General features: G+C 32.0%; 1 protein-coding gene across 2 annotated transcripts; it reads right to left on the bottom strand.

Annotated features, from left to right (window-relative positions):
• LOC118191971 (alpha-galactosidase MYORG-like) lies at positions 1-27,960 on the bottom strand. Of its 2 annotated transcripts, none has more exons than XM_035362843.2 (3): positions 27,831-27,960; positions 24,123-24,406; positions 1-23,284 (listed from the first exon to the last, which is right to left on the bottom strand). In XM_035362843.2, the coding sequence occupies exons 2-3, from the start codon at positions 24,399-24,401 to the stop codon at positions 21,269-21,271; spliced, it is 2,295 nt and encodes a 764-aa protein (XP_035218734.1). In that variant the 5' UTR covers positions 24,402-24,406; positions 27,831-27,960; the 3' UTR covers positions 1-21,268. The 2 variants fall into 2 exon arrangements, with proteins under 2 accessions (XP_035218734.1, XP_035218733.1); XM_035362842.2 differs by lacking the exon at positions 27,831-27,960 and adding an exon at positions 27,250-27,712.
• Positions 27,961-27,976: the final 16 nt, after the last annotated feature.

Genomic DNA, 27,976 nt, shown 5'->3' with positions numbered 1-27,976 from the left:
TAGTGTAACAAATATTTATTAACAGGTTTAAGTAACACACGGACATTACATTTAGCTTTAAGAAAAATTACAGAACAACAGTCTGGTACAACCTATCTAGTGGAAGCCTTGGCTTTTACTGAAGTACTTCTCTGGCTAGTGACCAGAGGGCAGCCTTGTTGTCACAATTAGTCCAACAGTTTATGTTAAGGGATTGGTTACACCATTACTTATATACTAAAGGTGAAAGAATAAGCTTTCCTTGAAAATACAAAAATTTTTAGACATTAAAAAAAAATTGGTATACGTAAAAAATTCTCAAACTGCGACATATGCGAAACTTAAAATGTTATATATGAAATATTTCACAAATATAAATATTTTCACTATTTGTTAACTATAATTCACTGCATTTGTTATACGAGGGCCATCCAGGAAGTAGATTACGTTTCCGTCTGTGTCCGCTAGGGGCGGGGCTAGCGCGGCCATCTTGGGGTCAGAGCGTTGCGCAGCTCAGTCTGCATCTAGCCGTGCTAGTGAGAGGTTCGTGCTGTGCTCCGTTCAGATACTGTGACGGTTTGAAATGTCTGCGTTAATTGAAAATCCCGCGAGCTGCGCTCGGTAATAAGGTTTCTGACTGCAAAAAACTGTAAACCGATAGAAATCTATCGGCAGCTTCGTGAAGTGTATGGGGACAACATTATCACTGAAGGTGGAGTGCGTCAGTGGGTCATAAGATTTCAAAATGGCTGAACCAATGTTCACGACGAAGATCGAAGTGGGAGACCCAGCATAGTGACCGCCGAACTTCTCGAAAAAGTCGATGCTAAAGTCCGTGAAAATCGAAATTTCACAATAACGGAACTTTCTTTGAGTTTTCCACAAATTTCGCGAAGTTTGTTGCACGAAATCATCAGCGAAAAGCTTGGTTACCACAAGTTTTGTGCAAGATGGATTCCAAAAATCTTGACAGAGGACCACAAAAATCAGCGAATGGCTGCAGCGTTGAACTTTTTGGACGCTTACCATAAGGATGGTGACTCTTTACTCGATCGCATCGTTACTGGTGACGAAACATGGGTGAAACATGTGAACTGTAAAACGAAATTGCAATCAATGCAGTGGGGGCACACAAGTTCTCCCCAAAAACCCAAGAAATGCATGCAAACAATGTCGGCAAGGAAGATGATGGCGACTGTTTTTTGGGACAGAAAAGGTGTAATTTTGGTGGACTTCCTGGAAAGAGGCACTACAATAAACTCTCAAAGGTATTGCCAAACTCTCCAAAAACTCAGAAGAGCAATTCAAAACAAGCGCAGAGGAATGTTGAGCTCTAAGATCTTGTTGATTCACGACAACGCCCGGCCCCACACGGCAAATGTCACTCGTAAAGTTCTTGAATCTTTTAAGTGGGAGTTGTTTCCTCATCCGCCGTACAGTCCCGACCTGGCACCGAGCGACTTCCACCTATTCCCAGCAATGAAGAAGTGGCTGGCTATGCAGCGTTTTGATGACGACGCACAGCTGCAAGAAGAGGTAACGAAGTGGTTGAAGGCGCAGGCGGCCGAATTTTTCGACGAAGGAATTTCCAAGCTCGTACATCGCTACGATAAATGCCTTAATTTGTATGGTGACTATGTAGAAAAGTAGTATTTGAGTGTGGCTTTCATCTGCATATAATAAAATTTGTTTCCTATACTTTGTTTATTTTTTTATTCCAAAACGTAATCTACTTTCTGGATAGCCCTCGTATATAATCACAGATTAAGGTAGTAGTGCTTTTCTCACTCTGATTTCTCATGTACTATTTTGATTCATAAATACATGTATTTATAACACGTACATAAATCCACATATTTTGATTTCTCTTTTGAGACCGAATAAAAAATGAACTAAACATTTTCGTTGACATTGAGAGTTGAACAACAGCTCACCTCAAAATAAAATGAATTAATAAATTTATGAAAAATTTTACACAGCATATATTAAACAGAAAGAATAAACTGAATATACTTAGAAGTATTAATAATTGGTAGAGCTGATTGCAGAATAAAATGCCTTAATTGCATGATAAACAGTAGATCTTCTTTTGTAGTTTTTCTGTGTTGCGTAAAATGCAGATTTAAATTTTTGATATTGATTGTCATATAAATGGCAATTACTGTGTTATTTTGCTCTGAAATGAATGGTTAGTAATAAAATTCTGGATGAGATAACCTTTAACATGTGCTAGAATTTACGAAGTTTAATTTGGTGCTGATTTCAACTGGTAAATTTCATTTTACTGAAATTTGCATAAGCACAAGTGCAAATTATTTTCAGAACTTTTTTTTTAGTCCAAAAGGGCTATTAGTCTCAAAATGTGACTTCATATCGTCAATCGTAAACTTGTTTCGCTTTTCATTCAAGTCTTGCCATTTGGCAAAATTTAACATATTAAAATCTAATCTCTTATCGATTAACAAGCCAAGCTATTTAAAAGCAATACACACAGTTCTTAACAATGTTTTTTTTTACTTTTCAATCTGATTGATTTAAAATGCATTTAATTCATCATATATCTAATTGAAAACATTTAATATTTTTATATAATTACATGATATAGTTCTTCCCTTTTCAAATATACAGAAGATATTTAACTTTCTGGTGTCAGTATCTTATAAAATGTTTTGCTATTTCCACTGCCCCGTCTGTATTGATAATCTATGCACTCATAAACTTTGAGCCCTTTTAAGTGACTGCTAAAATCTGAGGCCTTTCAGATTTATTTATTTTTGTGTGTGTGTGTGTGTGTGTGAGTAGAAAGGTAGAATTTTAGAAGAGCTCCTTGAGTTACCTTTTGAATGATGTAAAGAATTGTTAACATAATGTCAAGAACATAATTTTTACAACTAAATATTAAATATATAAAACAGCCTGCAGCATTTTCATGTTACGAAAACATATTTATTTATTCTGTGGCTAGGAATTGATTTAGTTTTAAAAATATAATTTATTCCTTTTAACAATTTCCCAACAGTTTCATCAAAACACTAAAATTTCTTTACATGTTTTAAAGAAAGATGATTCATTTATGTATCATCTTTCTTTAAAACATGTAAAGGTAAACATGTAAACATGTATTACATGTTTCTTTAAAACATGTAAACATGTAAATGGCTAATTTTATTATTGAATTTTTAATACAAATTAACTGAAATTAGAAACTGATTTTGTAAAATAGTTTAATTATGAATACTCCAATTTAGGGGCTATTGGATGTTTAAAAATGTTCGAAAGATTTTTAATATCTTAAAAATAAAAGCAAAATTTTCTGTTATAATATTTTGTATTAATAATTCATTTTAATTTCCTTGCTCAGTTTTAATATATTCACAAATTCAGTTTTAAAAACAAAATAAGTTGTATAAATATTCTCAACATTTCTGATTTTTCCAGAGTAACCCTAGAAGAAGGATTTGAGACTGTCTGTGTAAAATAAGTAGGTTGTAGATCATTACGACACCTTCACATATTTTCACTGGAAGTTTCTTTGTATATATACAGGGTATTAAGCAGTGGAGAGTATGTATTTAAAAGGTTAAAGTCATATTGTAACTAGTAAAAATTTGAAATCCTGATAACATCCCATATGCTGTCGGTGGGACCTAGATAGGATGTCCTAAGGATATACTGGGATGTGACATTAAACACTCAGGAGGATGAGTTTAGGAGGAAACTGGGATATTACGGGGTGTCTTGAGGATGTAGTAAGTAGAACGTTAAATCCTAATAACATCCCATGTGCTGTCGATGAGAGATAGATAGGATGTTTTTAGGATATGATGGGATGTGTTTAGGAGGTTAGTGGGATGTCCTGAGGATGTAGTAAGTAGGAGTTCATATCCTAATAACATCCCGCACGCTGTCGATGGGACTTATTTAGGATGTCCTGAGGATATCCCGTGATGTGACATAAAGGACTCGGGAGGAGGTTTGCGGGATATTTCGGGATGTGTGCATATCCCGCGAGCAATATCCTCGGGATATCCCAAGGATGTTTTTGTGCTATGTGGGGTGAGAATGCAAATCAGTCGCACAAGTGCGTACAATCTGGAAATAGTTTTCTTACAGATCGCTAATTTGTAATTTTTGAAGCCTGAATTCGGCCCTAAAACAAGAAGATTCAAAACGCTTTTAATCGATTTATGCCAAAGAAATCCCTCATGTTATCTACCTAGTTCCATTGCATTCTCCTACTGCATTCGATTGCGTAGCAGTCATTCCACACCGTCTGGTTTCATAACTGAACCATTTTTCTCTGAAGAGAAGTCGACAGATGGATCACTGTGATTGCACCTCGCTTAGAGTCAATGTTAAAATGTTTCGTGATACATGGACTGCAGTAACGTGGCATTTTAGATACTAGGATTTTTATGCAGGGCTGGGCCCCACCACACATGTATCGCACAGTTACTTAGGCAACATTTCACGAATGAATGTCTTATAGGCCTACACTTCCTGTTTTACCACCAGACCTCATCCTCTGTGACTTTTGGCTATGGGGTTATCTCAAAAGCACTGTTTAATCTAAACAATTTGGCAGAAATGAAAAATGTGATACACTGACATGTCCGTAACATTCCTTCTGATATGCTAAGAGCTGCTGTTGAGAATGCAGTAACAGTATTTAACTTGCTTTCGGAAAATGCTGGACGCTACATTGAACATGCTTTGTAACACGTTTCGGAAAATATTAAACACATTTTAAACAGATGTTTTCGTGTCTCATTTCATTTAACAATATTGTATACAGCGCCATTTTTCCCCTGGTGGTGAGTTTTTGAACTCTTACCCTGCCGGACTGTTTTATTTCTTTGTCATTTAGCAAAAATCTTTTAATTAAAATATTTATCCTTTGGACTTCGCTTTAAACTTTATTTATAGTTAAAATGACTAGAAAATGAAACAGCTGTCTTCAGCTGAAACGCAATTGATGTAATTGATATTTTAAAAAATTGACAAGAATGCAAAATTTATGGAAGTCTAGCAATTGAAAAATCTTAATTTTCTTGTGTGAGCACTGAAAATAACTGTAGAAAGAAATAAGAAAATTAGGGAGAAAAGTGAGCAAACATTTGCAGGGAAATTTGGCTGTCAAACATACCAAGATGTTTCAAAAAGTTGACGCTCTTAATATACTTTCAGGATACTTTAAAGAATTTAGGCGTTCAAAGATAAAACACTTGGACGTGTGTACACCAGCAAATATCATCAATTGAACTTGTGTTAGCAGAAAATACAAAAACAATATCATTGCAGATTAAAGTGAAGAGCGACTGGTTTTAGACTATATGGTTGTATAAATTTAAATTACATTATACAACATCATATCGTATCATAAATGGAGAATCCCGTGATTTTCTCAGTCGAATTATTTGAAGATTCAGGAGTTTATCCAGTATTGTATGTGGATGTTACCTAAAGGCGTTTTTTTTCCCCTCCTGATGAAACAGCTGCCGAGCGGTAAAGTCGCTGAACACTGGTAGTTCGGTCCGAGGTTCGAATCCCTAGAACGGGCTGGCTTGGCTGCATGGGCGTTTTCGTGGTTTTTCCCATGTGTAACGTGTACGTGAGCCAGTTTCCCTTAGAAAGTCCTCCACGAAGGCATCCCTCCCCTTAGGCAGATAGCCCTAGTGTGCTTTGTCATAATTAAATAAACCAAAACCTTTTGATGAAACCAGTCTTTCCTTTCATCTCATACCTTCAAAATGTTTAGCCTCTAAGGACTGATAAAGGCTCTGACGAAATACTTCGTGAAGAACTTTCTAAGGGAAACTAGCTGTCATACGTGGTACACATGAGAAAATCCATGAAAACGCCCATGCAACCAGCCCGTTTACCGGGGTTCGAACCCCGGAGTGAACTATCACTGTTCAGCGACTTTACCGCTCGGCCGCTTGTGGGCCTTTATGAAATGGAAGGCGATAACTTTATTTAAAATGATTGACAGAAATACCAAAATGTTTCGAAAAGTTGGATACTTTTTAATATACTTGCAGAATGCTTAAAGAAAAAGAGAAGAAAAATAAATTTTTTTGTAAAATTTAGTATTTGTATCTTTTTTAATTTAAAACTTTTTAATCTTATGATATTTGATTCTTGCGATTTAAAAAATAAAATATTTGACTAAAATATGAATAACATTTTGTCAAAATACCTATGTTAGAATAGTGCTATATATAAATCTAATATATATCCTAAGTCGCGCTTTCGAGACATGAAAAACACAGTTTGAATTTTGTCAATCGGCCCAGTAGAACAGGAGATATAGCACTGTCCCATTTTTTTTTTTTTTTTTGAGCAGTGTACTTATTATGCATTATCATACATATGTGAAAACACTGAACACATTTATTCATTATTTCTTGCAGTTTTCGTTAAAATAATTAAATCTCAAAACATAGTTAAATTTATTATTAATGAAAGATTTTACTTTTTTTTTTTTTTTTTTTTATCAAAATGAGTCATTTTTTAAGGGAGTTCATAGATGATTTCATGAAACTCTTGAGTTTAAATACACATTACCTATGTCACCTAAATTTATCTTGTCAGTTGGTATTATTCATAATTAGTTAAGGTTTCATAAATTATTTCAAAATATTTTTTATTTTATTTCTTAATAATGAATTAGGAAATGAAAGCAATATTAAGCAATATTTAACCTAAAAATAGCAACCTAAATTTAGATTTAATAATTTTTGCAGAATGAATGTTAAAAAGAGATGTTCATAAGAAAGTCTGCAAGGTTATTACAGGCTTGTTAGATACTACCTTCTACCACACTGAAGTTGAGGAAGAAATTCATATGTCTAATGCTCTTGCTTTATTTATTTATTATTATTATTACTCAAATGGAAGAAAGTACAAGATCTGATAGTAAATGCATTAGAATACTATGAAGTGATAAACGATGGCAGATCTAGCACAAATATACTAATAGTAGGCACCCTGGTGTAAAGTCGATAACAGTACAGCATCAAGTTGTATAAAATCAACACCAACATAGCACTAGTATAGGCCTGATGGAGCATAAGATCAATACTGGTATACAATCAATATTGGTATAGTCTACATAAGACTTATAATTAGCAATACTGCAAATGCAGAGACAAAGAATTTGATTTAATATTGTTTTTATGGTACTTGCCTAGGACTGACAGCAGCATAAAATCAACAAAGGAATAGCACAATTGGTATTTGAGCTGTCATGCACCAACAGAGAGGTTGTTGATGCTATACCATATTCTTATAAAAGCATCATTTTGACTGGTTACTAATGCATTTTTAATTAATCAGTCAAGATGAAGTTGAGCTGAACATCTGAAACTTTCTTGAGATAGTTTTACAGTTAAAAGTCGTTAATTCGGACACCCATAATCCGGACCTCAAAGCTACAAATTTTCTGCGCATGCGTAGCGTCTACGCATGCGCGTAAGACTTTTACGGCTGCGCATATGCGTGTGCGCATGCACATAATACGTTTACGCATGTGCGTTTAATGTCTAACGTACGGTATAAGCTAAAATTATGTAATTATCTATTTCAGTTAATGTTGCAGATTGCGTGTTCCTTAATCTTCGAATTGGATACAGCTTATTATTTTTTGCAGACTGTTAGAGCAATTTTATAAAAGTAAGCTTGAACTTTCGATTATGTCAAATAGAATTTCTGATGCTGGAGCTCCCAAAGGATCTACGAAGCGAAAGGATGTTTCGATGTCCATCAAACAAAAAGTGGAATTGCTGCAAAAAATCGATAAAGGCATATCCTTTGTTTCTCTAACCATTCCGAAATCTGTTTATCAATTTCACGCTGCTCTGCGGCGGGAGGGGGGCTCTGCGACGGGGGGGCAATGAATTGGAAGTTGATTTGTCAGTACTATCCTTATGTTCAGGGCAGGTGTTTTTATTTTATTTGGCTTATAATTCCTTACTAAATGTAGTATTTCATCTCAATGTACTCCGTCTTTGATATGATTTAAATCAAATTCCTCGTCATTATAATTCGCTTCCGATAGTGAAGAAAGTGACACAGCGGTTATTGAAAACGAAAAAATTTCGATTGACAAATTAGTCGATATTCTCGACACAGCAATTATAGGACTTGAACAGCGGAACTTTGTAACTGAATAAGAAATTATGTCTGTTTATAGAATTAAAGAGAAAGTATTATCATATAAAACGAAGCAACTTAAACAACTTACATTGAAAGAAATGTTTAGTAAAGTAAACAAATATTAAGCTTTTTTTTTTTTTTGTGGATTTTGATACCCTTTAGATCATAATCGTTCTTTATTTCATAAATTACGGTTTCATATTTTTAATTTTATAATTTCTGCATGCCATCTTACCAGATTTAAACTGATGATCTATAATCCGTTAAAAATCAATAATCCGGAGTCGCCGAAGTCCCAACGAGTCCAGATTAACGACTTTTGACTGTAATACCTGCATGCACACAGATATCTGAGGGAAAAAGCACAGTTTAAGTTGGGCAATGAATATCTCAGACTTCCATCTTCATAATTAATGACAAACTAACTTTTTTACAAATGAATGTCAAAAGTATCTTAGTTTACTGTAAAACTTATTTCCAATGAAAAAAATCACCATGTAACTTATGATACCTAGAAAGGAACATTTCAATTACATACTTTGTCAGTAAATACTGCATCAAGCTGATACAGTTTATAATAGAGGGGTAAAATCTGCTAGAATAGTTATAGCAATACACAAGGATGGTTCACACATTTTGTTTAGACGACTTTGCTTTGCTATAAAAAATCACCATGTTGGAAAATTTTTTTTTTTTAACTGCAACTATGCTTTCTGAAGTGTGAATTATCATTTGCTCCTTGACAATTTTATTTTCATGTAAAATGGTACTTTTAAAGAAGCAATGGAAGGAAGGCTATGTGCTCATTTTGAAGAAAATTATTCCTAGTTAGTTATTAAAAAAATGCTATAAAATCCATGATTTTTCGGTATCTAAAGCAACGACAGATAATATTGTCAATAAGAAAAGAAAAAAATGTCAAGGAGAAAAAAGTTTCAAAATACATATCCAAGGAAAAACCGGAACGTGTCGAATGTCGCAAAGGTAAAAACTTTAATGCTGCAAAGTCAAAAAGACAGTTGAATAATCATTAAAATGCTCAGTATCAACTATAGACAAGGTGATTAATGCTGATATGAATCTTAAAAAGATGAAAAAATGTAACGTGCATCGTCTTTCTCCACGACATATCGCTGAAAGCAGAATTCTCTATTAGAAACAATTATTCGAACAAAAATGGACAAATGTTGTCACAATAGATGAACCTTGGGTACATTTAAATGACTGCAATAAAAAGAGTTTTATTTATTACCATCAAAGAGAAAAAAAAAATCTTAGAACATAGTTCAGAGAATCTAGAGAAATGGGTTTATTATTGTTGTTGGTTTTTGATAAAACAACAAATACAAATTAAAGACAGTGCAGAAACGGTTAAGGTCACCTCCGCATATTATCAGGAACATATACCCAATTTTCAAATATGTAATACATTCTCTTTACCCTCAATGCCATCAATCAATAGAACTGCATTAAGACAAAGCAAGCATCCACAAGTCAAAATCCACTGTTAATTTCCTGGAAAAAATTGAGCAAGAAACAAGTATGAAGACCATACCTTTCACACATATCTCTAGTAAACATTCTGCTGTATCATCCACGGATTTTTGCACTTTTGGACGAATTGTCCAGACATTGACCTACAACCTTCCTTGGACTTTAGTAGAAAATTTTCCAAGAAGAATGAGATAAAATACCTCTTTTAATACTAAAAAAAGCTTTGTTGTCTTGGAAATTATGATGTAGAAAGACAATGAAGAATGAGGGTTATCAAATGGAACATCTGAATACAATGAAAACCGTCTAAAAAATGTTTGAACAGCCTCTGTAGACAGGAAAATCAACTTTTTCTAACACATGTAAGATCAAAATCCATTAAGAACATAAGAATTTCTAAACCAACAGAGATATTTAAGATATTCAGATAATTCAAATGAATATAGTAGTACCTCCCAATAAGACTCCATCGGACCTGACATTTTGTCTACCTTCTTCAGAGAGTATATACTAAAAAAATGTAATTTAATTAGAAAATCATGTTGCATCAAGTTTTAAATAAATGATAAATGTATAAGTTAGTCACGAGTATTCTGAATTTGAAGTTAATAAAAAACGAAAATTCTTATCTAAAAATGTTTAATATGTATAACATAACTGATGATATTAAGTCCTTCACTGTCACCATCAATTATCCATTAATTTGTTTGATTGGAAGGTGTATTTTAAAGCATCTGCATAGTCACTTATGTCACACTTGACTCTTCTTTGTCTTCCTCATTCGTTTCTAAGCTATTTTGTTAAAACTCACATCATCAATTAAAGTAAAACATTGCTGTCTTCAGTAAGCAAGTTTTAGTTAATTTCTAACTATTCTTGCATATGAGCAGTGCCACTTATTTTGACAAGTTCAAACAATTCATTTTCATCAGTATTATTTTCACTCGAGGCATATGAAATTGCCAGCTTTCTTATTACAAGTGGATCTCAAACTCTTACTCCATGCTACAACAAAGTAGCACAATGAGATGTTTCCTTGGAGCTTTTATCACCACACCCCTTTTTATGTTTAAAGCATAGAGTTCTTTTAGGCAATATTCAATAAAATAATCCAGTTTCATCTGCACTGAAGATGTTTTTAGTGTCATATCCTTCAAAAATTTCATTTAGCATATTATCCAGTCTGTTATATGTTGCATATCCACTGGGTTTTCTTCACCATAATTAGTCTTAAAAGTAATGTTCTCTCTTTGCTGAAGTTTGTTTAGACTTCTTTTGTCTTTTCTTGCAATAATACTCCACTTAAGGAATATTGTTTGGGACCACTTAAACACCTCTGGTTCTGAAACTTTCAGAACAAAATCAATTGAACACTAATGTATAAATTTCACATACTTCAGTTTTTCTATATTGTACAGTTTTGGAATGTTTGTTCTAATTAGTAATCCAGAATATTTTTATTTCTTCTCCATTCTTTAGCACGACTTACTTGTTTTTTTTTTTTTTTTTTAAAACTTATTTCCAATTTTTATCCTACCTCTCCAAAGCCATGCTAATAACACATGCAAAAATAACACACAAGTACAGAACTACACTCCCCAGTCCTAGCAAGAACTAAGAATGCTAGAAGTTTTCTTTCTATTCACATGAGACCCTATGCTTTGGCAAGTGGTCCAATCATTTCATTACTTTTCTTTCCCATTGGTCCCTGTCTTAGATTGCCTTACATCTTGCTAACATTGTTTTCTTCCCTACTACTACTGAGAACTTTAGCAAGAATAAATAGATTTTGAATTCTGTGAATATGAAATATCCTTTTGATTGCACCACAACTTCCTCTTTCCCAATGTACAATGGTCTAATTAAAGGATAATGAGAAAAATATGCTCACTACGTTAATGTTGCAATCAATTCCCAATGCTGTAATTATTTACATTAATTAAATACAACTGAACACAAAACTGTATTTTTGTGCATACATTAGCACCGGAAATATGCGAATTCGGTGATTAACAAGGTAGTGCGCAATGGATGCATGTTGGAATTTCAGTCGAAAGAGCTGTTTAAAGTGAATGTGGTTTCTGAGAATGATCAGGATTCAGTTGTTATGGCTCAAAGGCATAATTTAAATGAAGATAAAAAATGGCTAATAATTGGTAGAATCAAGAGAAGTCAAACACAAATGGAGGTCGTCCAAGATTTGAATATGCCTCAGATTAAGAGTTTGGAGCCGCTTTTGAGGCACTGGATCAGTTGACAGACAGCCTGGTCAAGGGCAACCAAGAGCAACAACTTGGAAGAAACTGCAAATCAACTACACAAGATTTGATTTTAGACCTTCAGGCTGCCACGGGAACTTAAATTAGCTGTTGTGCTGCTGCATGAAGGCTTAATGAGACTGGACTGTATGCAAGTCCCACTCACTCCAGCTTCCAGTGGAGTCCCTTTAAACTGGTGCCGTCATCATGTTCAATGGTGTTAAGACACCTGGGCGTGAGTAATGTTTACTGATGACTCCAGATATAGCATGAACAGTGATTCTAAACATGTTTATCAAAACATGTCTCAAGAGAGAAAGGAACATGCAATGTGCCTTCCCTTGTCCATAAAATATACAGTTTCCGTGATCGCGGATTAATGGTTTGAGGAAAAATCATGACAAATGGCAGCACCAATCTGCATATCTTTCAAGAAGGTTCTGTAACCACTTGGAGATATGTAGAGGTATTGGAACCCCAAATTAGACTGTTTAGGGGTGCTGTTGGTCCAGAGTTTTTGCTAATGGATGACAATGTTCAGCCTCATCGAACATATGTGGGATCAGAATACTTGCAAACAGAAGATATTAACACTAAAATGGATTGGCCATCTTAACTGATTAAGCACGTGTATGAAACTGATTAAGCATGTGTAGGATGCCTTAAGGTGCTGAATTTCAAGATGCCAAATTCCTCCCCAGACCCTCCAGGGGCTGAAAAGTTCACTTTTAGAAGAGTGGCATGATATTCCACAAGACTTGATGAACGCTTTGGTAAAGTCTATGAAATTAAGATGTGAAGTATGCATATCTGTCCAAAATGACCATACATAATATTAATGAAAAAATTTTCCCACAAGAGGTGACTTAATTTTTCCATCACTTTCCAATTTCCATAAATTGGTTTTAATTTCAATACTTTGTGAATAATAAAAAAGGGCAAACATTGTAATTTATGTTAACTAATGTTTTTGTACAACCTTCTACTAATAATGTTTCATTAACTATCAGTTATGTTTTATTCCTGTCATTATCCTTTACTTTTGATGACCAGTATATCATTTCCCTTTTCCCTGTTGAAAAGCAAAAAAGAGAGAGAGATTAACCTTTCATTTTATAGTTCACATGTCAAAAAAACTGTTGTTCACTGAGCAAAAATTTGCTTTTGAAACTTTCAAAAATTACTAACAAAGATTATTTCTATTTTTACTTACTTTCCTACCGTTACCTTATTTTTGAAACTTTTTTCAATGTAAATAATTCCTTACTAGGAGGTAAATACATAAAGGTCCTTATTCAAAGGGACCAAGACTTAAAAAAAAAAAAAAAAAAAAAAAAGATGCAATACAAACGTCACTAATTACTACTAGACCACACATATAACAAGGGGGGGGGGAAGAGAGAAAACAATCATTTTGCCAAAAGGAGAGTAAAATCTAAAAATACCTAGTGCTCATTCAAAGAAATTAGTTGGAACTGTTTTTATTTTCACTTATGGCATAATCAAAGCAACAGAAAAAAATTGCTGGATATTTTTACAGCAACAGATTCATAGATTAGAAAATTAATGTGTGTACATACACATATTACAATTTAATGTATCGATATTACCAAGGCCCATCACACAATTTAAAAAAAGTTGATACTTTATTATTAAAGCAGTCACCATAGTTAAAAACTAGCAAACTTAATGTTAAATTCATAATTTACAAAATTTGTGGATGCCTTTGTAAGGAAATACCAAGACAGAAAAGAAGAGAAACAAGCCAATGTTACAATCAAAATCGCAATAACAACCTTGTATTTAGTGTACATATATTAAAACACTCAATCAATTTCGAGGGCAGCTAAAGGTCCTCCTCATCAGGAGAAAGAAATTAGTAGAAAGGGGAAAAAGGAAGCAAAATAAAGCATTGGCAAAGGAGTCTCAGAAACACGTGGTTGTTATCAGCACTGCATGTGGTCGTAACCAGATTTTGAATCAGAGTTACACTGGCCGCCTGCTTTTACTAAGCCAGGCAATCCGATCAAACATATAATACATAGACTAAAATGGAAAAAAAAAAAAAAAAAAAAAAAAAAAAAAACAGTGAGGTCAAAAAAATAGGGAGCGAGAGGCAACTGCACCTTCACACATTAAGTCTGAACCTCGAATGAAGGGAAAGCAGAGACTTAGACAGATTGATATTAACGGAGCTATTGCAGGCACAATGTTGCCGGTTCCTTAAATAAAGCCCATGGGCCCAAAGGCCTGCCAGATGCCTTTGGCCTTTTTCCTTTTGGTACCCCTCTCACTTTTCCTTTCTTTGTTTTCTCTTCCGAGACGTTTTCCATTTCCAGTATTCATTATGTCATGTGCCTTTGGGCTTTATTTAAGGAACCGGCAATGCTGCACCTGCAATAGCTCGGTAATATCAATCTGTCTAAGTCTGCTTTCCCTTTATTCGAGGTTCAGACTTGGTGCGTGAAGGTGCAGTTGCCCCTCGCTCCCTATTTTTTGACTTTGCTGATTTTTTTGCATTTTAGTCTATGTGGTTTATGTTTGATCAGATAACCTGGCTTAGTAAAAGTATGCGGCCAGTGTAACTCTGATTCAAAATCCGGTTACGACCACGTGCAGTGCTGATAACGGCCACGTGTTTCTGAGACTCTTTTGCCAATGCTTTATTTTTCTTCTTTTTCCCCCTTCTAGTAATTTCTTTCTCCTGATGAGGAGGGACCTTTAGCTGCCCTCGAAATTGATTAAGTGTTTTAATATATATACACTAAATACAAGGTTGTTACTGCAATTTTGAAATACCAAGATGTTTATCAATATCAACTTTTATCTAATTATTAAATAAATTTGTTTTACATTTAAAATAATCTCTGCAAAATTAGATGACAAATGTAATAAAATAACTAACCATATTTATATCATATCATAACAAAATAAAAATACTGATTAAATAGCATTTTCTCATACATGATAAAACATTTTCTTTAACCTACCATGACACTATTTACAAATATTTCAGATAAACTGACTATTTAGTGAACATGTAATAAATAAATAATAATAGAAATTTTTATTTTATTACCTTGCCTTGTTTGCCGTTTTTTGTAAAATAAAAATCTCTATTTTAATACTTTTTTTTTTTTTTTTTTTTTGTAGGTCTACTAAGCTTTAATGTTGATCTGTCATAAATTGCAAACAAGTTCATGTCAATAATATCTATCAATCCCATTTAAGTGAACTATCTAGATCAAGAAGAACTAGAAAAATATGAGCTGGCAATGTGTTTTAGTACTTCATATGTTTATTCCATGAGCTTGCTGTTAGCAACATAACCTTATTCTTTTACCTTCTTCCTTTAAATAAAGTTTGTCATTTTGTGACCACAAAAATGAAAATGACAAAGGTGTAAAACTTCACATTAAAAAGTTATCTTAAAAATGAATTATAGTTCACCAAAATGGATAAATTATAAATTTATTTTGGTGAATTCAAGAGCAATCTGCCAATACTGCAATGCCTTTCCCTACCATTCTTAGAAATATGGTTTCAGTTGCTCATGGATAATGATAGATTCGAATCCATCACATAATATAAATTCAGATTTAAAATATACAAGGTATGAAGATCAAGATATTCAGTTCTATAGCAATATAAAGTTTCTGTGCAGGGACATAAGGAATTAATGACTGTGTGCTTTCATGATGTAAATGGTTAGCATGACCAATTAGCAACCAGAAAACCTGTGGTTCAAATCCCAGCATAATTTTGTTAATTACTGTTTTAAAACATCTAATGGTTTTTATAATGACATCCAAAATAAAATAAGTGGATAAATTCATCACTGAAAACATAAGCAATAATTTGAATACTCCTTGCAGATGCTTGTGGAATAAATGACTGGCATGTCATCCTAGCAGCTGGAAGATCCATAGTTTAAATCCTAGCTAACACACATTTGATTTTTCATGTTTCTTTCTCCAAAAAATAAAATGGTCTCCGCAAGTTTATGAAAAGTTATTTTAAATGCAGTAACTTTAAACAATGAAATAGTTCTTTCCTTAATGTCATGCGTTAATTTGATTTTTCATGTTGTTTCTTTCTTTAAAAAAAAAAAAAAAAAAAAAAGGTCTCCACAAGTTTTATTGTGAAATTCCTGTGTCCCATTTCTGCCTGAGGGAACTATGTTCAGCCTGCGGCCATTCCAATTACTTGCGCTAATACGCAATTCTGATAATTGATTGTGATAATTATATATATATTTTAAAAACTCTTATAATTACAAAATATCACAGACAAAGTAGTTAATTTTTGCAAGCGGTCTACAAACAGTTATACAATCAAGCAGTCTGTACAGCAACAAAATGCAGTCTTAAATTTACAATTTATACACAAAGGCAATATTTTGCTTATTCAACAAGGCACATGCATTGCTTATCCAACAAAAGCTAGATTACTAGTGAAAGATGAAAGCCACAGAAAGGAAAATTGTCATTTTTTACCTTGCAAACATAATTCGGTTATATATTATTTATGAATGTGAGAAAAACTATATAACATGTTTTATACATAGAAAACTACCATAACGGGATTAAAACTCATTTTTAAATTTCAAAAGCATGACAACTAGAATATGCTTCAAAGTTATAGTTGTGATTATAAATAAAAAAAGCAGGAATTCTTGTACAAAAATATAGTGTACCTTATAGTACACTTCATCTACATATATGTTACAAAATATGGTTTCATAGTATGTACTTTTAGAGCTATTACTAGATGAAATCATTAATGGTAATTGTTTTAAAATTCATACGTTTTACTTTTTGATAACTGAAAAGCTGCCATAAATTAAGCTTGGTTCATTATGCAAATACAGAAAACTAAATAAAGGAAAAACACTAAATTAATAAAGGCACTTCATAAGAAGACAACAATCACAGAAAAAACTGCTAGAGTTATTATATAAGAACTATTTTTTAGTGTACTGCAATCTAAAAAATTTTTTAACAAAATTGTCAGATATCTTTTAGTAGTTTTTTTTAATCCTTTCCTAAAGCTAATTTATCAGTAAACAATTTAAATTCCATATTCTTTACATCATATAAAAAATAATAATCTATTTGCACTTTTGATGATTGTTCGGTAAAACCATCGAAACTAGTCCTGTGAAAATTTGAAAATATAACGCTGATTTTTGTTGTTTGACTTCTACATTAACATTTGTTCAGCAGTTATTCTATCTTAATTAATAATAATGAATTTAAACATATACAAAATAAACATTATGTTATACCTATTACACACAAAATATCACGTAGAAATAATTATTAATACTTATTGCAATTACTAATACTCAAGAGTAATACACAAAATGATATCTGAAACAAAAACAGAGCTAAAACAAGTTAATTACCAAACCACAATTTAATAAGATAAAACTAAAAAGTCAGATATGTCGGCTGCCTATTCTAAGAATTGAAAAAAATTCTACCATGTCTAATTAAAAACAGAGAAGTGTATACATAAATCTTAATCGAAAATCTTAATAAATGAACAATGCAAAACAGTCCAAATACAACATAAATAATGAATTATTTAAACCCAAAGTATATATCTTTATGTTATTCCACAGAATTTATGTTAACAAGAGGAGAAGAATGTTTTGTAAATTTATAGTCAAAATGAATCACAACTGTGTTCTTCATTTGGCTAAAGTGGAAGAGACTTAAAATTTCCAATTATAATTTATACGTAGCATATTCAGAAACTAAGTACCGTTTCATTCTAGCGCCGTTGCAGTTCTGTGGTAGGCGTCCCGCACATGCGCACTAGTCTTTCTTGTTCACTGGCTTTCAATTGTCGCCATTTTGGTTGCTCTATGTTGTGTTTTCAGTTTGCTGTGCACATTCAAAATGTTTAAGACAATTAGTTCTCCCGCTGACTGTGAGATTCGAGCCGTGATTAAATTTTTGAACGCGAGGAATTTTAAACCGGCCGAAATTTATCTTCAAGTGACAGAAGTTTACGGTGAATACGCGATAAGTGATGGAATGGTGAGAAAGTATGTAAGAATGTTTAATGCAGGTCGAACAAATGTCCATGCCGAGGCTCAGCCTTCTGTTGTCACCGATGATTTGGTAAGGAAAGTTGATGAAGCAATTCATGAGAACAGAACTCTTTCAGAGGCATTTCCACAAATTTCACGTACTGTTTTGTTCGAAATTGTGTCTGACCGCTTGAATTATCGCAAATTGTGTTCCCGATGGGTTCCAAAAATGCTCACTGATGTTCACAAAACAAAGCGACTTGGTAGTGCCCTGACATTTCTCACACGGTACAGTGATGAGAGATAAAACTTTTTAAACCAAATTGTGACAGGTGATGAAACTTGGGTGTGTCATTTCACACCAGAATCGAAACAACAATCGATGGAGTGGAGACACACTCATTCTCCGAAAAAACAAAAGTTCAAAGTGACAATGTCATCACAAAAAATCATGTGCACTGTCTTCTGGGATAGGAAAGGCGTTTTGCTTACTGAATTTCTTCCCAGAGGTGAAACCATTAATGCGGCACGATATTGTGAAACTTTAACAAAACTAAGGCGTGCCATTCAAAACAAACGAAGAAGAATGCTCAGTAAAGGAATTGTGTTGCTCCATGATAATGCTCGGCCCCATACTGCTGGTGTCACTCAATCGTTAATTTGACAGTTTCATTGGGAGCAGTTCGATCACCCGCCGTACAGCCCGGACTCAGCGCCATCCAACTATCATTTGTGTTCCTGCACATGAAGCACGAGCTTGGTGGCAAGCGCTTTGGATCTGACGATGACACGAAAAATGCTGTGGAGGCGTGGTTATCGAAACTGGCGGGAAGTTTCTTTGACGATGGTATACAAAAACTGGTCACCCGCTATGACAATTGTTTGATGGAAACTATGTTGAAAAATAGTTTAAGACATGTATTTTCATGTAAAAATAAAATTGGATTAAAAAAAATTGTTTTACTATTTTTTTTTTCAAAACGGTACTTAGTTTCCGAATACGCCTTGTATGTATGTATGTATATATAAAACATTTTAAATAGTTTTAATGCTTTGCAATCTTTGATAACAATGTAAAAAAGTACTTAAAATTTCAATATTCTAATATAAAATGTAGCTTTACAATTAAAAAGCATAAAATATGTGATAAAATGTAATATAATAATAAAATGTCAGATCTATAAGTTTTTACAAGAATAGCATGGTTTGGAGTCAGCCACTTTAAAACTATAACTAACTGCTTTAAAGTCTCTATTTATTATGTAAAATTCCATCACAAAATGTCTTTAGCATATGCTCAAAAGTGAAAGAAAATATAATAATATGGCAATCAGTAAAATAAAGAAAGGAACATTTAGCACATTGAACCAATCAAATAATACATATACAGTAAAACACTATTAATACTTCTTCCAAAGGATCCTTTCTTTCTTAAAACTTTGCCAATGGTAAAGTATTGCAATACACATCTCAGTCACTTAATATAAAGTAATAATTAGCAAATGATAAATGGTGAGCAGTTCTAAAAATAATGAGATCTTTTAGGAAAAAATAGAAAATTAATAGTCAAAAACATTCAATTTTCCAAACTCAGCATTGGTGTAAAAATTAGTGAATTAGATTAAAAGAAAATGGGAAGCACAATAATTTTGTGCTTTATAAATGATTAAGTATAACATCAAATGAAAAACTGATAACAGTAGAATAAAATATACATAAAAGAAATAAAACAAAACAATAAATTTACAAAAAAGTAAAGATTCATATTACAAACTCTGAAATAACTGTAATAAGGTATGGCTCCAACACTTTCAGCACCTCAGGAGATCAGTACAATTGGCTCCCAGTATAAATTAAATATATTTGATAATTCAAAGCAAAATATACCTTTATTTAATTGTCAGTAGAGAATAACTTAGCTAGAATCCTCCAAAAATCAACAAACTAAGTGAATGCCTGTGGCATCTATGCTTAGAGTTGGCCCTGATTGTAATTAATAACATATAATATACATATCAAATGTTACAAAATGACTAGTGATGTCATGAAATGTTTTAATATCCTAAACCATTAAAACTATAGCATTTATTAATCAAATGTACAAAAAATATATACCTCTAAACATAAAATCTTTATGCAAATCTTTTCAATAAGTTAATACTGAAAATAAAATCTGCTATACATCTTCTAAAATATACAAATATGATTTCTTTATCTTGATTATATTTTAAAATTGCAAACAAAAAAGGTCTTCTAATAATTTAGGCATTTAATATATAAATACTGTATTTACTCATATATTTTCCCCTTTAGCTAAATAACAGGCTTCTAAATTTTTTGAAGTTTTCATACAATTTTCCTTCTTCTCAAGGCCTTCAGAAAGCAAGCTTCTCTGAATGTTAAAATGAATTCGTCCCCATAATTATTTTTATTTTACTAATTAATTTACTCATGACATTTTAGATTCATGTGCTCTGATTAAGCAAATATAGTGAACACGTTCACAAAAATGGAGATATCTAATATTTTGGATTGTTTTGAAGATCACTGCAAATAAGAAGACTAAACAATGACAACAATGGCATCTTTTAAACTGTAGCAAATGACAGAGACAGCAGTTTTAACAGCATTAAATAATTTCAGGCTTAGGGAACAGCAATGTATAATAATAAAAGTGATCACGATACAAGAAGTATAAGATACTTTATTAGATACTGTAATGCTAATAATACTACGTACTTTTATTGGAATGTAGGTTTCTTTCAAAAATAATACTGTGATAATTACCAATATTTTACCCATGAACACTTTTCACTTGTTATCTTTTTACTGTAATTACATCCTTTTAAAATTAAATTATTCACATAATTTTCCCTTCTTGATTTTTTGAACAACAGAATTCGTAAAAAAATAAAAAAAAAAAAAAAAAAAAAAAAAAAAGGTGAATACATGAGTAAATACAGCAATCATTGTGTTGCATATAATAGTTCAAACTGCTACACAACTTTAAAACTAATTATTTCAAGAATAAATTTAAATAACATTTTGCAAACTTGTACATTTTACAAAGTATTCAACTATTAAAAAAGTATTATACTGAAAGTTAAAAATGTTCCAGTCATAAACTAAATTTGTCCAAAACAGTTCTGATTTATAAAAAAATGCATATATTTTACTCTCTGTCACAGCATTTATTTGCTTCATGGTAATATGCATTCATATGATACAGAAATGCAGTCATAAGTCAAATAAGATTATGCGTAGACACATTTTTGTTTTGTTTTTCATCCTACTGACATTTTGTAACCATCATCTTTATGTATACTTAAAAATTAACATATCACTCTTCTATTTTTATAAAATAAGCCACTTTATCTAAAGGAACTGTATAATTATATATCCATTTACTTCCTAGTCTACTAGTTCCAAATAATTCATCTCTCCAGCGGCCAGGAGGAAGATAAACATCTCTAGAGCGCTTACCTTCTTCAAGCACTGGAGCAACAATTAAGTCATTTCCAACTGCAAACTGGGAATCAATTATTTGAGCATTAGGATCTTTGGGAGCCAGCCACCATAGTGGCCTAACAATGGGAGCTCCAGTTTCATAATAATCATTTATGACACGTTTCATATATTCATTTGATTGAATCCTTTCTGTACGTACTTTAAACATGAATTTTGCAGCTTTTATAACATCTAAATCATAGTCACCAGGTGGTACAGATAATTGCACAACGGGCATAAAGGCAGCCAACTGAAGCCAGCGTATGTAGAGCTCTTTATCTGGCATTGTAACATTCGGAGAAGGAAAGATGTCCCCACCTACTGAGCCAGGATTCACCAATGGATATCCAAGCAGTCCTAATGTTAAGACAGCTGGTATTATAGATTTCAAGCCAGTTGAAGCATCCCATGTTGAAGTACGAGGTGCTAAACGTACAAATGCTGAGATATGTTGAGATTGAAATCCAACAGATACCCCAAGATAGGTACTTGTTTGAGAAGCTAATCTAAGATATAATGACAGAAAGTTATCAGGATTTACAGTCATTGTATAAAAATAATAATATGGTGGCAAAAATGAAGACTGACCACCAACAAATAAGAATCCATCAATGCCGTGATTTGTTTTTACATCTATGATGCGATCATAAAACCACTGCTCTGAAGAATTGCGAGTAACATCTACTATAGCACACACCTCTTTATTCCATCTAGTTAACAGAGGCACCTGGCGCTTCTCATCAGATACTAAATACCGCTTTTCAGTAGCATTTGTGAAAATTGAAGCTCCTAAACATATGTATGGATGCACTGCTAATAGAACTTTAAATCCTTTGTTGTGTAATATGCTTAAAATTTCAGATGGAACAGGAAACAAATGTGGATTGAAATTCAGATCCCCTTCTACTTCCTGCCATTTCGTATCTATCAACAGAAAACCGGCAGAAAATCCATGTTCCATAATGTGGTTTGAATAAGTCAGAAGAGAATCCTGGTTCAGAGTACCTTCCAGCTTAGGTGCAGTAGCCCAGATAGGAACTTCTAAGAATTCCATAGATATATTTGCAGTTTTAAAATACTTTTTCCACATCCCTTTGTGCACTTGTTTCATATCTGAACCAGTGCAAATGGTATAATCTAAATGTAAGTCTGATCTATCATTGTAATATGGAAAACTATCATATTTTGCTTCAAAACATAAGTTGTTATTCTGACTACTGTTTAAACTTACATATAAAGGTATATCTGCAGAAACCATAATAGCTACGCCTTCTGAAGAAAGCCAATATCTCTCTAAAATAGCACCATAATCATCACGATTTAAATCACCAGTTACAAATGGTTGCGATCTTTCAGATATGCCAGATAAGGGCCAAGATATGTTTCTTACTTCACCCATACCATACCAATGGGCATTTTTTAGACTTATGCAATCTTTCAGTGTGGTAGTTGGAGCAAGGTTTTCCCAATGCACTTGATAGCAACTCATAACTTCAGTGTGGCTGTAATTAATATGCAGCCTTGCTCGATATTTCCATTCTTGACATATGTTTGGACCTTTTGCTGGGTATAGTAACTCACAATCAAATGACTTTAGCTCAGGAGGAATGTGCATTCCTACAGCAACTTTTAAAATTTCTTGACCATCTGCTTTTAAAAGATGTATGATTCGCAATGTTTCATGAAATCGTATTTTATCACCAAATGCTAACTGCATCATATGACGTTGATAGAGGTACCATGTGAAAGTTACTAAGCCAACAATGCTCCCAAAAAGAAAAATCAAAATAAGACGAAATCTGAATTCAGGTGTCTTACCTTTCTGCACAACAGCTGATACACGAGCTGCCTTTAAAATAAATAAATAAATAAAAATAAGTGGAAAATTGGAAATTTAAATTTAAAAAAATACAGTAAAACTACATGATTACAATAGTTTTCAGTAATACAAAACTTTTAATATATTCAGCAGACAAATATAAAAAATTATGAAATGTAATTAATTAGTTGATGAAAGATAACAAATTAATGTTTACTTTTCTCTTTAATTCTGATTTTGTTTTGCAATAAGTTGTATAAATTCATTAACAGAACTTTTTTGAATGATACTGAAATTGTTTTTCTCACATTTCTTTTCTCATATGCTGAAACCAAATGTTACTTGTAAACCAGTGATCCTAATATCTTTTTTCTAGAATGTGAACATTTATTCCTGTGGCTTTTAAGTCTTTTAATCATTCTGGCACATAATTACATAATTTAAGATTATTTAAAATTATGCTTTAGAAAAAATTGTAATTTGTCTTACAACTGTAGTCAGTATTTTATTTAAAATTCAGCAAAAAATGAGCTCTTTGACACTTAATTCCATTCCATATTTTAAAATATTTAATAAATTTTCTAATAAACTAAAACATGTTTAAAATATTATTTATTTTTATTATTTATTTTTTACTTTTACATACAGGTAAAAACTTGTCTGCTACTGAAAGTGACAGGTTAATTATTGAGCAAGCATGATATCATAATTACTTAGTTCAACAAGGTTGCGATACATGATAATTTTATTTAGTTGCAACTAAGTGTTATTATGCACTCAGTGGATGGAGAAGCACCAACTGAATAATATTTAATAATATGATACATAATACAAAATAGTGTGAACTTTACGAAGCTTTTATACATACCCCAGCTTGCAAATTTTGCCGAAGTTTTGTTGTAGCAGGAGCTTTAGTTGGACTATCTTGTTTTGACCATGTATTTGCATCTAAATCAAGTCTGAGTGTATTTCGAGGCTTTCTTCTAATTGATGGGGTTGTGTGTGGAGTTGCCTGAGGTAATTGTTCAGTGCTCTCAAGTGAAGCTGCAGTGTTGACATTAAAATTAGTATGAACTTGCTCAGGAGTCTGACTTCCACTTTCAAGAAACAACAGATCATCAGTGCTTGCATTAGTCCTGAGTTCCATTGATTCTACAAGATAACATAACAGCAGATTTTGAAAAAAAAACTAGTCACATAGAAATATATGCAACAAAAGATGGAAAAATATCCGCTGGAATTCGTAAACATGACAAAGTTTTCAATTAAAAAAGCATTATTAATAGGGATAAAAATAATCTTTCCCAATAAAAGAAAAATATATACAGCAGTTTCTTGTCTTTTAACACTGAGACCTTAGGCTTGTAATAGAAACAATAACAATAATAATAATAATAATAATAATAATAATAATAAATAAAAATTAAAAAAAAAGTAAAATACAACAGTCTTCTAATACTTATCTTTTAAACGTTAACATATTTCAAATATTACAATTTTGTACAACTATATTACTAAGCGCTTAAAAATCAATAAATTTAATAACAAGATAGTAAAGTTGAACAAGACAAAGCCACAAATTTTGTAATAAGACAAAAATTTTTTTGCATCTGCTAACTATGAAGAAGTAATGAAGTGTTGTTTGACTTCTGAATAAGTAATGAAAGGTTATCTGTCTTACAGGGCATGCTTTTACGGGTGGCTTTCTAAGCAAAACTGGCATGCATTCACTTTATATACTTAAACTGAAAAAATATATGTCATGAAGACTTCAAAAATTTCCTGCACAATGCGCTGTTTTTTGGCGTGATTGCGTGTTTTATGGCAACCTTGTTGACGTTGAAAAATCTTTCGCTGGAGCTCGTTGGTTCATGTCATGCTCTGTGTCTGAGAAAATATGGGAAAAAGATAAAATGGTGGAAGTTGTTGAATTGAAGTTCGGCAAATCATCTTTGTAGGTGTGGAAAGAGGGTCTGTTAGATTATTTTTGTGGCTGTGCATGATAGAAGTAGGGATTTGTGATTATTTGTGATTTTATTTATTTGTGAACCATAGTACAGTCAAAAGTCTTTAATCCGGACTCATCGGGACTTCGGCGATTCCGGATTATCGATTTTTCCGGATTATACATCATCAGTTTAAATCTGGTAAGATGGCATGCAGAAATTATAAAATTAAAAATAAGAATAATAAATTATAAAATTAAAAATAGAAATATTTAAGAGAATTTCAGATTTTGCAATGACAGATCTTAGTAGGTGTAAAGAAATAAATAAAAAAAGGCAATTTTTTAGAGCATTAATTCTACACTGTCATGAAATTTATTAATTGTTGCCTAAAATAGTATTACAAATAATGAACATAACATACAGCCAATTTGTGAAAGCCAATAATGATAAAAGAATTATTTATTATCAGAAAGAAAGTGCCTTCACATTTATTCTATTCAGTATAGTAAAATGTTGAGTTTCCCCCAAACCAAAGGTAATGATATTTCTTAAATTCTTTTAAAGCTATGCAATGTTTCTAACACTGGACAAAAATTCAAATATTATTTTGCAATTTAAAAGATAAGTAAACATATCTACTAACAAATGAGTGAGTTAAAATGCTGCCTTAGTGTCTCATATAGTATTATTATTAATAAAAAGCAATAATTTAAATTGTAAACTAATAAACACTATTAAATTTAATTTGGATTTTTTTTTTTTAAAGCAAGCAACAGCTACAACAAAATATGTATTCATTTCAATATAAAATTATATTATCAGTTTAAAACTTTAATTAAAGGGGAATTTAATTTTTAAAATAACTAACAATGAAATAAATAATTACCTCGAGCATCACAATTTACAAACATGGCAAAATACAGTTTCTTTAATTTTATTTTTATCTAGAATGGGTTATTGTATTAGTGAATTTCTGGTACAATTCTCTTGCATATTATTTAAACCCTAAATACATTATTCATTAATTAAATGATTTAGAAAGTAACATGAAATAGCACAGTATAAATTATTTAAAGATCAAATAATAGGAATGTTACAAAAAAGAAAATTATTATAACACAGATGAATAACATGTAATTGATAAGTACTAATATAGAAAGCTAGGCTGTATTAAAACTAGAAGCTTATAGAAAGTTATTTAACTAGGTTCTGTAAATTAATCAGAGATCAAGCTTTCTTATCACTGACTGGATTCATGTACCAATTAATCTCTAATTTATGAACTTCGTTTTTCACAAACTATTGAAATTTAGAGTACTTTTTAAGCAATCCCAATCTTTCAATTTAAATTTAGAATTTTCCAAGATCCACTTTCTGGCTACATACAGCAGACTCATATTTTGCTGAATAGCCAACTTAGAAACAAGTGCACAGGTTCAAAAAGCTTATAGTTTTACTTTCATCCTTTTATATTATGAACTTGACTTTACAAACATTTCTAGTGGTCTACACAAGTTTGTAAACTGACAATCTTTCGTGTATATGCATGTATATGTAAACATACAGAGAGATGGATACATTAGTGTAAAAATTCATTAGATTTGCAAAAAAGTCCAAGGTACTTAAGTTCTTACAAAATTTTATGTTCCTAGTATTCCTGTAATCTAGTGAAAAGAAATGGAAGAAAATTTCTTTTCATAACATAGCGATAAAAAGTTCTTAAAATGCAGTTAATAAATGAATAAAACGGTATCTACCAAATTCTTTTAATTAATCCTTAATTGCAAACAAAAAATATACAAAATTTATAAAGGTACTTTACATGTGTGCATATAAATATATTTAATTTCTACATTTAAGGTAAAGTACATAAGCCATATATATACAGAAATATAAATATCGGATTTACAACAAATACGTGTTCAAACAAAGCAATCCAATTTCATTCAAATACACTTTTAAACTATAAATATGTATGGCATCCTTTTGGGAAAACGACCTTGGCTTATTCACAGAAAACAAAGTTACAATTCCATACTATTTTACCTCTGTGCTCAGTCCAGTTTTGTTTATTTTCTACAACAGGTAATTCGAGATTCGTTTTTTCTTTCAATACCATTGAAGTAGATGGTAATGCAATAGTATCCATAACACGCTCTTTTTCAACACCATTAGACATTTTCGAAATATTTCAGTGACCAAAACTAGTATAAATTAAAACGAAATTTAAACGGAAAAAAATCTGGGAGAGGACTACACTGGAATCCGGTGACTATGTTTAGATTTCCCTACTTGATTTAAAACAAAATGTTATGACTATGCCAACTTATTTTTATATGAAAATTTAGTAATACTTTTTACGCTACTATCCTACGTTCCTTTTAGTGTTTGTTTACTACAATGACAAAGCGTTTGTGGCCATTTTTATATTACAAAGTACAAACTTTCAGAGACAGTAGGATTTCAAGAAAATATCGAGATTTCAAAAAATCTAGAAATTGAAATAGCTTAAAATGCAGTATCATATTTTTTTAAAAGAAAACTACACATAAGTGACATTTAAAAGTAATATGATTGACAACAGCTACTTAAAAGCAATATTTATGATTGCTCCTCAAAATACTTACTTCATGCAGCTTTATTTCCTTACGTTTTGCCTTTAAAATTTTTAGATGAGAGAATAAACTAAGTATTGGTGATAGGAACAATCTAAACCTTAGAACCTGTTTAATTGCTTTAGGGCATCAAAAGGGTTCCGCTCTTATTGGTGATT

This window comes from Stegodyphus dumicola, chromosome 3 (genome assembly GCF_044657685.1).
Source record: "Stegodyphus dumicola isolate Sdum_Otavi_A_Nest chromosome 3, ASM4465768v1".
NCBI classification, from domain to species: Eukaryota; Metazoa; Arthropoda; class Arachnida; order Araneae; family Eresidae; genus Stegodyphus; species Stegodyphus dumicola.
This window is presented reverse-complemented; position numbering and strand designations above follow the sequence as displayed.